The 15,287-nt window shown below is 42.2% G+C and overlaps 1 protein-coding gene across 4 annotated transcripts in view; it reads left to right on the forward strand.

Moving 5' to 3' along the window:
* NAT10 (N-acetyltransferase 10) overlaps positions 1–15,287 on the forward strand; it is a 268,591-nt gene that overhangs the window by 47,342 nt on the left and 205,962 nt on the right. For all 4 annotated transcript variants that reach the window (XM_078777865.1, XM_078777875.1, XM_078777870.1 and 1 more), the window contains exons 9-13: positions 1,390–1,497; positions 1,629–1,762; positions 2,091–2,184; positions 2,297–2,395; positions 4,967–5,103. In XM_078777865.1, the coding sequence (XP_078633991.1) occupies positions 1,390–1,497; positions 1,629–1,762; positions 2,091–2,184; positions 2,297–2,395; positions 4,967–5,103 (572 nt within the window). The remainder of the gene's footprint in view (positions 1–1,389; positions 1,498–1,628; positions 1,763–2,090; positions 2,185–2,296; positions 2,396–4,966; positions 5,104–15,287) is intronic.

Raw genomic sequence — 15,287 nt, forward strand, 5'->3', positions numbered from 1 at the left:
AAATGGCCTCGAAAGGTGGTTATATGTGTATCCGGATCTTCCCACACCACACAAAATACACCATATAAAACAAGTCTATGTGAGGGTCTGCAAGTTGTGATTTCTGTTTCGAGTTATTATTTTCTCAAGCATTGTAAAAGTACTTTTTAAAGCGTGAAGAGCCCTGATTGACAATGAAGAGCATAGTCAGGTTCACTATGTCAATAAATTATATTTCGTTCAAAATCATGGTAGATTAGCAAACCTATACATTTTTGGAAAGGTTATAGCATAAGGAAACTAAAAATCAATGTTTACATTTGGAGAGATACCTGTATGGCGGCCATTTTGGATTTTCAAAATGGCCACTGTAAAATACATATTTTGTTCTATTTCTGCCTCTAATTACCCTAAAAACTTTTAAAAATATACCAAACCTATATTTTCAGGGACAAGGAATCCAATGAAAGTATCAAATTAGTGCTATGGGGAATGGTAAGACACGAATCAAAGGTTTTGAATTGCAAAATACTGTCTTTATATTCGTGATAAGTTGCATAATCAAATACATGTTATCATTTTGTACAGGCAGTTAATAACATCAAAATGTGTCACAATAATTCATATCACCAAACATACACAGGCAGTCAGCAAAATCATATATACACATGCAGTCAGTATAACTTCACATCTACACAGGCAGTCAATGACAAAATATACACAGGCAGTCAATGGCATCAAACATACACGATTACAGAATATGCCATTTAGAGTTCGTCATCACTGTCCTGTGTGTCGTATCCGACAATATAGTCCGCATCGTTTTCACAGTCCGTTCCACACAAGCAAAGGTCGGTCAAATTGATTGGCAAATCGAATTGGTCGAATGGTCGATCGAATCAAATTCGATGAATCGAATCAAATCGAATCGATCGAATTGGTCGAATGGTCGATCGAAGCGATTGGTCGAATGGTCGAATGGAATTGGTCGATTGGTCGAATTAGTCGAATCGAATTGGTCGGAATTGGCAAATGTAAACATTGATTTTCAGATTTTCCATGTAATAACGTTTCCAAAAATGTATAGGTTTGCTAATCTACCATGATTTTGAACGATAAAACATAGTGAACCTGACTAGCGGTTCCATTTGTTATGGTTTTATGTTAATTTATTTGCCATGCTGTTGGGACCATTTTGCAGGCAGGGCAGTTTCCATTCTTTCCAATGCCCATTGCCTCTCCGCTCCATCCATTGTTGTTTGCTCTTTGTACATGGATTGGCCAGCAACGAGCAGTGGTATTAATGAAACTCTAAAGCAATGAACAAGTAACAAAAAAATTCTCATTAACGTACTGCCTATCATTTTCAATTTACCAAAGAACTTGCTCACCAAGTATTTATTTTTTCAGGGTGAAGATATGAGCCCTTCTGAGCTGGAGCTCAAAAATCTGAAAGAGTCTCTTCAAGACACGCAGCCTGTTGGTGTTCTTATCAACTGCTGCCGGACCATTGATCAGGTTGGTGTGCCTTTATCCTGGGAGATTTCTACATTTTGAAAAAATAAATAAAAATACTGCAGATTAAATTGCCGCTTTGATTGCCACAGATTTATGGTCCTTTGTTTTTCTTTTTCCACAATTGTGTACAGGCTCATGCGCTTCTCAAGTTTATTGAGGCAATTTCTGAGAAAACCCTGCGCAGCACGGTGGCTCTGACAGCGGCTCGTGGCCGTGGAAAATCTGCTGCACTAGGCCTGGCTATTGCCGGCGCTGTGGCTTTTGGGTGAGATAGCAATGCAAGTTGTAACTGATACGATGACTGCGATACATTTCAGATTAATCAATTTGTTTCGTTAATATTTGTGTGGAGGAGTTGGTGGAGAATGTCAGGCATACATGTCAACTTAAATTTTGGTGTGTCTATATTTACGCATACTTATTTTTGAATTTTCCTTGGCCTTTTGAAACATTATCATCTCTACTGAAATATTAATAATAAACGTCACGAAAACACGTTTCCAGAAAGCGGATTTTTCAAAACGGTTATGTCGCGCTGGTCAAACATACCTTCTGTTTTTTTTTGATGGTTTGTTGGTGTTTTCTGTTTTCAGATATTCCAATATCTTTGTGACATCTCCAAGCCCAGAGAACTTGAAAACATTTTTCGAGTTTGTTTTTAAAGGCTTTGACGCTGTGCGCTATGAAGTACGTGCACTCACAGTACTGACATAAAGATCAGTGGATGCTTAAATACTTCATTCGAGAAAAGTGGTACAGCATCAATAAATAACACCATTTATTCTGTGTTTTATGGCAGGAGCATCTTGACTATGAAATAATTCAAGCTACAAATCCAGAATTCAGCAAAGCAGTCGTAAGAGTTAACATTTACCATGAGCATCGACAAACCATTCAGGTATGTTTTGTCTGAGTGCTTTACAGTTTTGATGTATTATTATTCTATTCCTCTAATATTTGCACATCCTTGGAGGTCCATTATGAGTCAGGGAGGTCGGCTATTCAAACCCTGGCTGAATAATACCAAAGACTTTTAAAATGGTACACTGTGCTCACGCTGTAGAAACCAAAGCTTTCAGAATCATTGGTATATCCCGTGATGAAGCTGATTCTGAGGGCCTTTCTCTCTCTCCCTCACCGCAGGCAGGTTGGTGGTCTTTCTGTCTTCTGCCGACTGCTCTCTGGCGTAGCTCCCCCTGCTCTATCTGTGCTCTGTCCCCCAAATATTCCTTCAAGACGCACAAGATCTGCCAGCAACCCTCTTTTGGTGAAACTGCCAAAATCAAGACTCTATTCACCTTCACTCTTTCATTCCTTTTTCTCCTGCCTCTGGAACAAACTCCCTCACTCTCTTCAATCCCACTCCTCCCTCCAGGTCTTTAAAACAGCTGTTCACCACCATCTCTTATCTTCCCCCCCATCCAAAACCTTGATCTTTTCTACCCCCGTTAATTCACCCCAGATCCACTTTTCTGAAATACCGACTTCTTTCTTGGAAGTCCCAGCTGTGTCCATGTGTTTTGTTTTTTTTAACCTCTTCCACCCCCCATCCCTCCTACCACACCTCCTTCCCCTAAGCCCTCTCCCTTCCACAGACTTCCCGATGTCCCTGCTCTCAAATGTTGTACTTGTGTGATTCCCCCTCTCTCCCCATCTTCTCTCCCGCTCCTTTTATTTTGTCTTATGTGTCCCTTTGTTTTTTTTGTCATTAATGTTGACTCTTACACGAGCCTCGATCTTGAAGACAAAAACAAAAAAAAAATCAAGGTTTGTGGAAGAGCTAACACATAAAACAAAAGAGCATGAGCACAAACACACATGAAACATATAATAAAGAGAGCGGGAGACAAGAGGGGGAGAGAGAGAGAGAGGAAAGCACAACAACAGTAGATAACAGGGACATCAGGGGATCTGTGGAAGGGAGAGGGCTGGGGCAGGTAAATGGGATAAAGAAGATGCACACTACAGGGGCTTTCAGGAAAGAAAAAAAAACAAAAAACACCTTTAGAGGCCATTTTTCCCCGCAAGCGGGGGTTGGCCTTTTTCGGGATCCGTGGTAGTTGTTGTTTTTCGGTCCCCTTTTTGAAGCAATGTTTTACGGCTGGATGCCCTTCCTGACGCCAACCCTTTTTGCCGCCTTTAACGACAAGCAGGGAATTACCAGTGAACTGGTACTCAATTAGCCGACCTCGGAAGGATGACAGGCTGAGTCAACCCCCCTGGCGTTAATTCAGCGATCGACCGGGTTTCGAACCCAGGATCCTAGGATCCTAAGCTGACACCCTAGCCGCTAGCCCAACACCAGGGTTCAGCAGCACTGGAGGCTTTCAGGAAAGAGAACGGAATTTAAAAAAAGTGGATATGGGGTGTTTTAACGTGGGTAGAAAATATCAAGGTTTTGGATGGGCGAAGATAAGAAATGGTGGTGAACAGCTGATTTAAAGACCTGTAGGGAGGAGTGGGATTGAAGAGAGTGAGGGAGTTTGCTCCAGAGGTGGGAGAAAAGAGGAGTGAAGGTGAATAGAGAGTCTTTATTTTGGCAGTTTAACCATAAGAGGGTTGCTGGCAGATCTTTTGCGTCTTGTAGGAATATTTGGGGGACAGAGCACAGACAGAGCTGGGGGAGCTACGCTCGAGAGGAGTCGGTAGAAGACAGAAAGACCACCAAACTGCCTGCGGTGATTTAGTGAAGCCCTCAGAGTTAGCTTCATCGCGGGAGATTCCAATGATTCTGAAAGTTTTGGTTTCAACAGCGTGAGACAGGATCACCACCAGCCCAGAGGGGAGAACAGTATTCCATTGAGCTGCAGATGAAAGCCTGGTATGTGTTGAGGAGCTCAGGTGTGCCAAGGCAGGACTTCGCACGACGGAGGATGCCCAGTCGGTGACTGGCACTGGAGGCCAGCTTAGAAATGTGGTTTTCCCAGGAAATATCATGGCAGAATGTGAGACCCAAGAGCTTGAGTGACAGAACTTCTTGGAGGGGATTGTTGAGAAAGTAGATGGGAGGGTTGTCCAGATGGTCTTGTCAAGACGTTTCCCTAAAAAAAAAAATTTGCTTAATGGTCAGCATATAAAAGGATGGAGCATGGACTATCCCAAAAGGTTGGCAGCCATGGGGAAGAGGAAATTCCTCCTGAGGAAATGCCCTGCTGAGTGCAGCGATAAAAAGCCTTAGACCTTGTATTTAAAAGAATTTTTAAACATTAATGTTTTTTGTTTTTTTAGGTTAAAATACACAAAAGGGGTTAAACAGGAAGTAGATAAAATAATTGTATAACATGAACCAATTTACCTTTGAGAAGTGATTTAAAGGTTTATTTTTTATTTCCATTTTCATAATCCATGAGCTGTTGTATCTGCACAGGAAAGCCTGTATTTAGAATAAAAAACTGATTTGTAAATTGATTTGAAGCAATTATATTTTTCCACTTGTTAAATCCCACTCTGTAAATTCTATACCTGGCAGTACATTCACCCAGCGGATGCAGTGAAACTCGGTCAGGCTGAGCTTCTTGCTATCGACGAAGCAGCAGCGATCCCCCTTCCTCTTGTTCGCAGCCTCCTTGGACCCTATCTCGTCTTCATGGCCTCCACGATTAATGGGTAATGAGATCCATGCACATCACAGTTGTGTAGTTTTCTTCTATCAGAAGCTTGTTTATGATCAATTTCTCTGTTATACCTTTTTTGACATTTTGCCATTTTAAAGGGCTGCTCTACAACAGTTTTTAACATTTACACGTGGATTGACCACTTATTATTGCAGAGGTAGCAAAATCAACTGGATTAGTGTCTGTTCCCTTATAAAAATAAATATTTATTCACAGCATTCTAATATTTTCTTGCCTTTAAATGCAGGAAAACTTGAGGAATATAAAAGTATTTTAAAGTAAATGTCAAATCATCCTTGATATTATTTCTGTTGAGGCAGTTCCACATGGGGAGCCAACACATTTAGGAGATTTGAATCCAAATTGAAACTCTTATCACAGACATGGCCACCCACCCTCCACTTTGATTCCTATAACATCTAAAGGAAAATACCAGATCAATGTTTACCTGCGTTAGTCTGAAGGGACTGTGGCAAGGTACCATTTCGCCAATTTGTATCTGGATTGGCTCAAATATATCATATCGGCAGGGTAAACATTACTTTTGTGACCAATTTTGACCTCTGGTCCCTGTGAAAAAAAAAAAGAAAGACACCAGACCAATTTCTACCTGCTCTACCTTTAGGGGCTGTAGCACAGTACTTTTTGTGCCAAGCTTTGTCTAGATTGGTTGAAATATAAATGCTTCTTAGGCCAGAAACCTTAATTTTGAGTCAGATTCAGATATTTTACCCCAGATGAAAGCCAAGCAAAACAAAATATTCCTACAGGTCGCACAAGATCTGCCTGCTACCCTTTTATGGTTAAACTGCCAAAATCAAGACTCTCTGCTCACCTTCACTCCTTCATTCCTCTTTTCTCCCGCCTCTGGAACAAACTCCCTCACTCTCTTCAATCCCACTCCACCCTCCAGGTCTTTAAAACAGCTGTTCACCACCATCTCTGATCTTCCCCCATCCAAAACCTTGATCTTTTCTACCTCCGCTAATTTCACCCCAAATCCACTTTTTTGAAATAGCAACTTCTGTCCTGGAAGTCCTTGGTGTCCTTGTGTTTTATACTTCTCCCACCCCCCCCCCCCCTTTCCCACGCCTCCTCCCCCCAAGCCCTCTCCCTCCCACACATCTCCCTGCTCTCAAATATTATGTTTGTGTGCTTCCCCTTCTCTCCCCATATTGTCTTCCGCTCCCTCTTTTTATATATTTTGTTTGTCTGGTTGATTTGTTTGTGAAATAAATGTGAGCTCTTTCACGAGCCTCGATTCAGTATACAAAAAACAAAAAACAAACAAAAAAAACACCACCAAACTATTGTCGGTATACTCGCTATCGGGGCTGTGGTAAAACATCATTTTGCCAACTTGTTGTCTGGTTTGGTTGAAATGCACAGGTATGCCAAAACAAAAAGCATTAATTTTTGTCAGCAAATTTGAACTCTCACCTCTGAAAATCCAGAAAACTATGCTCCTCTGATTCTTGAAAGCACATTTTTCCAATTTATTTTCCCTCTACCGACTCATACAGGGAGACCCCAAAATCAGAAGCCAAAATATTTAATATAAAATCCTCATGTGTCATTCAAATAGCACAATTCTTGGCACAGATTACCTTGAATAAGCCAGGAAAGACTGTTCTTAAATAACGTGCTCCCAATGTTTGCCATGGCGCTGCAAGCACACTTGGATTCGATGGGCAAAATGGTTGATCACTGAAGCATTCCGCTGAAGGAATTAAGCAAATGTTATCGATAAATGTTGCTTTCGGTTCTTCAATGGATTGTGGCCTTCCTCTGTAGATGTTATCCTTCAGATAACCCTAAAAAATGAATGAATGAATGATCGTTTTGAGGCCATTTTCCCCCGCTAGAGTGTGGGTTAGCCTTGCGGGCCCCATGACAATCATGGTTCCCTGTTTGAGGCAATGCTTTGTTTTTATGGCCGGATGCCCTTCCGGACGCCAACCCTTGGTCACCTCTTACGATGCGCAGGGATATGGTGTACCTATTCTAAACCGGGGTACACACCGGGATTTTTTTTTTTTTAATCTTCAGATAACCCTAAAGATTTAAAAAAAAAAAAAAAAAACTTGCCAGTGACAAATCTTGTGTGTGTGGCATGTGGGACCCATTCAACAACAACACTTTGACTGATGACCAAAGTGCATGTTGAGCCAGTTGAGTGAATCTTATGAAGTGTGTGAAGTGGCTCCATCCTTGTGAAACCATTATTGCTCTCTTGAAACTTCTCTGTGGCTGCCGAGAGCCCTCCAAAACGTCCCAAGAACTGAGATGTAACATTTCGTATTGAAAGTCAATGCCTTGCTTGTGTTCTCTTCATACCAGAAAGGTGAAGATTTCACGTTTCCTGATTTGATTGCCAGGCTATGCATTTTTTTTGGAGTGGTGAGGTCACTAGAACACTAGATCGTGAGTGTTGATCTCCAGTATATGCAGTCCTTGGAGGTTACATGGCCAAAAATATGTAGATGGGCCTCGTCAGAAAACTAGACATTGTCAAGGAAATTGGATTTTTCTTCAATCTTGTCTGGAAACCACTGGCACATGTCCCTCTTTTCTGCATATGGGCTGCAGTTAGTTTGTATTTAATCTGAATTCTGTGCAGATACAGTTTCACATCGTGGATCACAATTGACTGGATCACGGTAAATTCCAAGCTCTTGACTGATTCCTGAGAGATTTCTGAGAGCTTTTGCCTACTGAATCACAAACAAGATCAATGTTCTCAGGAGATCTTGCATCTTGGAGGACATCCCAAATGTGTTGATCCTCCTACACATTTACTGTTGAGATTTGTGTCAGTGCCTTTTTCTTTTAACTTTTTGACCCAGGTAAACTTACAGGGTGCAGTGTAAGTTCCCAACCCACGTTTAACTTCGATTTGAGTCTTCTTCGAGGAATCTGTTTTCAGGAAAATATCCACAGAATTAGTGTTTTGCCTAATGCTCCCTGGCATCTTTAAAAAGGGAAGAATCGTCACTAACTTTCGTAGTCTGTTTTGTGGTTCACTCTTCTTCAATCACCTGAAAAAATCAAGAGGTTGTCATCAGGAAGATGAAAGATGCTCAACAATAGGTGGGTTCCATGTTTTTGGGTCACCATGTACAATGGAATGGCGAAGAAAAGATTGTGCTTTTTAGTGTTGCACGTTTGATCTCTTGAAATTGGGCCAGGGGCCTAAATCGAAAAATTGACAAAGATATCTAGGTGTATGGGGCCAAGGTACCTACCTGACAAATTTGAAGATGCACATCTCAGAAATGAAGAAATCGTGTGCGATTGTAAAAAGAAAGAAGAAAAAACTTGGGGGAAACCATACGTCTTCATTCCCTTCATGAGGAGTGACGTAAATCCCTCCGTTTTAATTATCTCTGCCATCAGAGGTGGACTGAGGTTGTTTTCACCCTTGTCTGTCTGTGTTTGCAGGTTATCTCAAAAAGTTATGGACAGATTCAGACGAAATTTGGTGGACTGGTTAAGTGTGTGACTAGGACGAATCGATTAGATTTTGGTGAAGATCTGGATCTGGATTTGGTTACTATAATTACCTCCGCCACCAATGGTGGATGGTATTTTGTTTTCACCTCTGTCGGTCTGTCTGGCTATCTGTTTGCCTGTGAACAGGGTACGTCAACACATTATTGACTGATTCGGACAAAACCTGATGGACAGGTCGGATGTGTGACAAGGACAAATTGATTTGATTTTGGTGAATATCTGAATACAGATCAGGATACGATGATTTTAAATGTTCAAGTGATTTTTCACCATTGAGAGATAGGGCCAAAAACGATATATAGCATGATATTAACAAAAGGTTTTTTAAATTTTATTTTTTTATTTTTTGTATGTACAAGCTCGAGGCTCGTGAAAGAGCTGACATTAATCACACAGAAAGTCAAACCGACACATAAAACATATAATAAGGGGAGCGGTAGACAAGATGGGGAGAGAGGGGGAAGGACACAAACACAACATTTGAGAGCAAGGACATCGAGAGATCTGTGGGAGGGAGAGGGCTTGGGGGGGGGGGGGGGGGGCATGGGAAGGGAGGGGTGGGAGAGGTACAAAACAAATGGACACTGCAAGGACTTCCAGGAAAGAAGTTGGAATTTCAAAAAAGTGGATCTGGGTTGAATTAGCGGGGGTAGAAAAGATCAAGGTTTTGGATGGGGGAAGACAAGAGATGATGGTGGACAGCTGTTTTAAAGACCTGGAGGGAGAAGTGGGATTGAAGGGAGTGGGGGAGTTTGTTCCAGAGGCGGGAGAAAAGAGGAATGGAAGAGTGAAGGTAAGCAGAGAGCCTAGATTTTGGCAGTTTATAACCATAAGAGGGTTGATGACAGATCTTGTGCAACCTGTCAGAATATTTGGGGGACAGAGCACAGAGAGAGCTGGGGGGACAAGGCCGGAGAGGAGTCAGTAGAAGACAGAAAGACCACCTACCTGCCTGCGGTGAGTGAGTGAAAGGCCCTCGGAGTTGGCTTCATCGCGGGAGATTCCAATGATTCCGAAAGCTTTGGTTTCAACAGCGTGAAGCCGAGCGAGGTGTGAGGCAGGAGCACCGGCCCATAGGGGAGAACAGTATTTCATTGAGCTGCAGATGAAAGCCTTGTATGTGGTGAGGAGCTCAGGTGTGCCAAGGAAGGACTTCGCACGACGGAGGATGCCCAGTCGGCGACTGGCTTTGGAGGCCAGCTTGGAAATGTGGTTTTCCCAGGAAAGATCCTGGCAGATAGTCAGTCCCAAAAGCTTGAGTGACAGAACTTCTTGGAGAGGATTGTTGAGAAAGTAGATAGGAGGGTTGTGCAGTCGGTCTTTTCGGAGAGACATTGTAAGAGTGTGAGATTTGTCAGGATTGAAAGGCATGTTCCACTTGTTTGACCAGTCTGTGATTTTGTCCATGTCTTCAGAGAGTGAGGAGGCTGCAGACTGCCGATCTGAGGGAAGAGGAATGGAGCGGCAGAGAGTGGAGTCATCAGCAAAGAGATAGAGAGGATTTTCCAGAGAGTCGGTGAGATCATTGATAAAGACCAGAAAAAGCACAGGGCCCAGAACACTGCCTTGGGGAACTCCAGCCTGAACAGGAAGGGGGAGATGAGAGAAATCCATTCAAGGCCACACGTTGACTACGACCAGAGAGGAAGTCCGCAAGCCATGCGAGGAGATTTCCATGGATACCATGGGAGGAGAGTTTGGTGAGCAGAGCTGGGTGCCAGACTGTATTGAAGGCACGTGAAATTTCAAGGGAGACAGCTCTGATTTCCTGTTTGGCATTGAGGACCTCCATCCATTGTTGAGACAGCAGAAGCAGCATGTCCAAAGTAGAATTACCTTGTCTGAATCCAAATTGATGATCGGAGATCAAGCCATTGGATAAGAGGAAGGATTTGATATCCAAAGCAACGATGGATTCCATGACTTTGCTGATAATTGGGAGGAGGCTGATTGGTCTGTTGTTGCAAGGATCTGTATTTTTTTTTTTTTTTTTTTTTTTTTTTGTATACAACATCGAGGCTCGTGAAAGAGCGAACATTAATCACACAGAAAGACAAACAGACACACAAAACAAATAACATCGGGAGCGGTAGACAAGATGGGGAGAGAGGGGGAAGGACACAAACACAACATTTGAGAGCAGGGACCGAGAGACATGGAGACATCGAAAGAACTGTGGGAGGGAGAGGGCTTTGGGGGGAAGGCATGGGAAGGGGGGGGGGGGGTGGGAGAGGTATAAAACATATGGACACTGCCAAGACTTCCAGGAAAGAAGTTGGAATTTCAAACAAGGTGGATCTGGGGTGAATTAGTGGGGGTAGAAAAGATCAAGGTTTTGGATGGGGGAAGATAAGAGATGTTGGTGAACAGCTGTTTTGAAGACCTGGAGGGAGGAGTGTGATTGAAGTGAGTGTGGGAGTTTGTTCCAGAGGCGGGAGAAAAGAGGAATGAAAGAGTGAAGGTGAGCAGAGAGCCGAGATTTCGGCAGTTTAACCATCAGAGGGTGGCTGGCAGATCTTGTGCGACCTGTAGGAATATTTGGGGGACAGAGCACAGAGAGAGCTGGGGGAGCAAGGCCGGAGAGGAGTCGGTAGAAGACAGAAAAGGTTTTAGCACCTTTTTGTGTAAAGCGGTAATGTTTGCTGATTTCCAAGATGCTGGCAGATGACCTTGAGCCAAAGAGAGGGTGAAAAGAACAGAGAGAGGGTGAGATAGAGTGGCAGAGCAGGATTTTAGTACCCGTGGGCTGATGCCACGGATTGGCTGATGCCAATCCAAGTTGTGATGGATTAGGACTAAAGTAGGTGGATGAGTTGGTTCGGTGACAAGAACAAGCCAATTCGATTTTGTTTTCCAGTCTGGATCCAGATCCGGCCTATCAGTGAATACAGAAAGTAAACTGTTCAGCCTGGCAGAAGTATGCGCTCTACCGAGTGCCGTTATGGTTGAATTTTTCCCATTTTTATTTTGTGTTTTCTTGCTGTTATGCAGCTTCACCCCTTCATGTGATCAGAAATTGGTATGATGGTGGAATATAAGATAATAATGAATTTATTGTCATATACTTGCGATACACATGTACAGTGCATTCAGAAAGTATTCAGACCCCTTCACTTTTTTCACATTTTGTTATGTTGCAGCCTTTTGCTGAAATCGTTTAAATTCATTTTTTCCCTCATCAATCGACACTCAATACCCCATAATGACAAAGAGAAAACAGGATTTTAGAAAGTTTTGCAGATTTATTAAAAAGAAAAAACTGAAATATCAGATTGACGTAAGTATTCAGACCCTTTGCCATGACTCTTTAAATTTACCTCAGGTGCCTCCCATTTCTCTTGATCATCTATGAGATGTTTCTACACCTTGATTGGAGTCCACCTGTGGTAAATTCAATTGATTGGACATGATTTGGGAAGGCACACACCTGTCTATATAAGGTCTCACAGCTGACAAAGCATATCAGAGCAAAAACCAAGCCATGAGGTCGAAGGAACTGCCTGCAGAGCTCAGACAGGATTGTGTCGAGGCACAGATCTGGGGAAGCCTACAAAAAAAACTCGACACATGAAAGCCTGCTTGGAGTTTGCAAAAAAGCACCTAAAGGACTCTCAGACTGTGAGAAACGAGATTCTGTGGGCTTTCTGGTGTCTTTCACTGAGGAGAGGCTTCCGTCTGGCCACTCTGCCATAAAGCCCAGATCGGTGGAGTGTTGCAGTGATGGTTGTCCTTCTGGAAGTTTCTCCCATCTCCACACAGTATCTCTGGAGCTCAGCCAGAGTGACCATCGGGCGGCAGACACCTGATGAACACAGGGCGGCAGACACCTGATGAACACAGGGCGGCAGACACCTGATGAACACATGGCGGCAGACACCTGATTAACACAGGGCGGCAGACACCTGATTAACACAGGGCGGCAGACACCTGATTAACACAGGGCGGCAGACACCTGATTAACACAGGGCGGCAGACACCTGATTAACACAGGGCGGCAGACACCTGATTAACACAGGGCGGCAGACACCTGATTAACACAGGGCGGCAGACACCTGATTAACACAGGGCGGCAGACACCTGATTAACACAGGGCGGCAGACACCTGATTAACACAGGGCGGCAGATACCAAAACTTTTCAACCTTGTCAGAAACAACAACCGTTGCTGAGCCTTTTTCACACAGTGATTGGTGTTTATCTCCCACTTAAGGTCATTGGAAATATGTATGCCTAAAATTTTTTAAAGAAGTGACAACCTCAACTTCAGCATCGTGAATAACTAAGGGTTGAATGGGAGTTTGGTTTTTCTGGAGTCAACAATAATTTCCTTTGTCTTTACGATGTTGAGTTTGAGATGGTTAAAAGAACACCATTCCACAAGTTTTTCGACTTGAAGAAGGTAATCACTTTCATCACTTGCTCTGAACTGAGAGTTCCAAATGTCCTTCATAAACATGTTTCTCAGCCCTCGTTAACATCATCATCCATAACTGACAAACTGAGAATGCCAGTTATAACCTACAGGTGGTGTGGTGTCCAGACTGTTTTGGTTATCTCGTTCATGCTTGCTCTGGCTTTTGTCTGAGACTTTTGTGCTATGACCTTGTGTGCATTATTGTCTCAAACAATGGTGTGTACATTACATAACGTGCGAGTTATTGCCACAAAAGAAAAAGATTTTCATTAAAAATTCGCACAAAGAGAGGGCTTCGGCAGAGACATTTGCTGCCAAATATTTTGAGGATTGGGCATGAAATAGCCTGAGGACTTCATGAACTGCATGTGAATGACTCTCCCGAAATGATTGATTGCCTTTCAGGAAAAGTGCAATCCCGAATGGAAAAGTGTGATGCTCGTTTCATAAATTAAATTATATCTGCTGCACAGCTCGAAGCAACACGATTGTTATTTATTTATTTTATGCCATGCTTTGCTCTACTCCTTTTGGCTCTTGTTGGAAACCGAGTTGACTGACAGAATTTAACTCTCACAAACTATTATCTCAGTTACAACTGCATTTAAATAACGTCTGTGCAGGTGCACACTTTTCACACTAAATATCACTGTGCCTAGTTATTATATAGTGTGCATGTGCCCTATTCTTTTCTGTGTTGAGCATTATGGATTAATTCAACTTCACATACTTATACACCCCCTCCCTTATCCAAGCCACAAATTATTTTGCAACCTGAATTATTAGTGCAAATGACCAAAATGAATGTGATTGCTGACAGTCAAATCATGTACGTGAAAGCTGCAAAGTATTTTCTTTAATTTTGATCATTTGCACGAACATGTCTGAATAATTTATCCAAGGTTGATGCTTGGCATTTAAAAGGATCGAGCAAGGACAAAAAAAACCATAGGTTGGCGATACTAGCGCAGGCTTTGATGGGCCTAATGACCTCCTACATCGAAGTTCCTTGTAATTATTATTTCCTCATTTGCGAATGTAGAGTTTAGTTCATTTATGTTTTGTACTGATATCCCCATGATGTGTTGAATAAAAATTTGTATATGATGCTGCAGAATTCATGATGTGAGCTTCAGTTGCAAATTTTTACTAAAGGAAGATAAACAAGCATTTCTTTCCAGTTCCAAAGGAGTAAGTGACATCATATTATTGTGTAGTTGATTAAGTGCATCTCCTGATTGTCAATTGCTGAAATTGACAAGCATTTTAGGAAATAGCCCCTCTTACAATTTGTCTTCCAACTGAATAATTACATTTGATTATTCTTGTGCTTCGATATTAACTTTTTTTTCACAAGTTTGAGGCTCATGGAAGAGCTAGGTGATGCAGGGTATGAACTGACGTTGGGCAATGGGACATCTCTGACACAAGCAAGGAAATGAATAGAAAACGAGAGGGGGGTAAACGCTCTCAACTGCAAGTAAGAGGGTTGGGTTGATGGGGGAAATCCCGATTGTGGGAAAGGATGGGTGATTGCATGGCATGTTAGTGCACCTCCTGCTTGTGGCCATGGAGGAAAGAGTGGGATAGCACAGCCACTGGAAGCCAATTCCAAATATGGAAGAAGGGAGGAACAAAAAAAGTTTATTGGGGGGGTGGGGGTGGGGGGGGGGGGGGGGGTTGGGTGAGGGGAGGGGAGTTCTGGATGAACACGTTCAACATGGAGTTGTTTGGGAGGACAAAGGGCAGAGAGAGAGAGATATAGATAGATATAGAGAGATATAGAGAGATGTAGACAGATATAGAGAGATATAGATAGATATAGAGAGATATAGATAGATGTAGAGAGCTATAGAGAGATATAGAGAGAGATAGATATAGAGAGATATAGAGAGATATAGAGAGATATAGACAGATATAGACAGATATAGAGAGATATAGAGAGATATAGATAGATATAGATAGATATAGAGAGATATAGAGAGATATAGAGAGATATAGAGAGATATATAGAGAGATATAGATAGATATAGAGAGATATAGAGAGATATAGATAGATATAGAGAGATATAGAGAGATATAGAGAGATAGAGAGAGATATAGAGAGATATAGAGAGATATAGATAGATATAGAGAGATATAGATAGATATAGAGAGATATAGAGAGATATAGAGAGATATAGATAGATATAGAGAGATATAGAGAGATATCGAGAGATGTAGATAGATATAGAGAGGTATAGATAGATG

Source organism: Myxine glutinosa, chromosome 1 (genome assembly GCF_964187855.1).
Source record: "Myxine glutinosa chromosome 1, kmMyxGlut1.1, whole genome shotgun sequence".
Taxonomy (NCBI): domain Eukaryota; kingdom Metazoa; phylum Chordata; class Myxini; order Myxiniformes; family Myxinidae; genus Myxine; species Myxine glutinosa.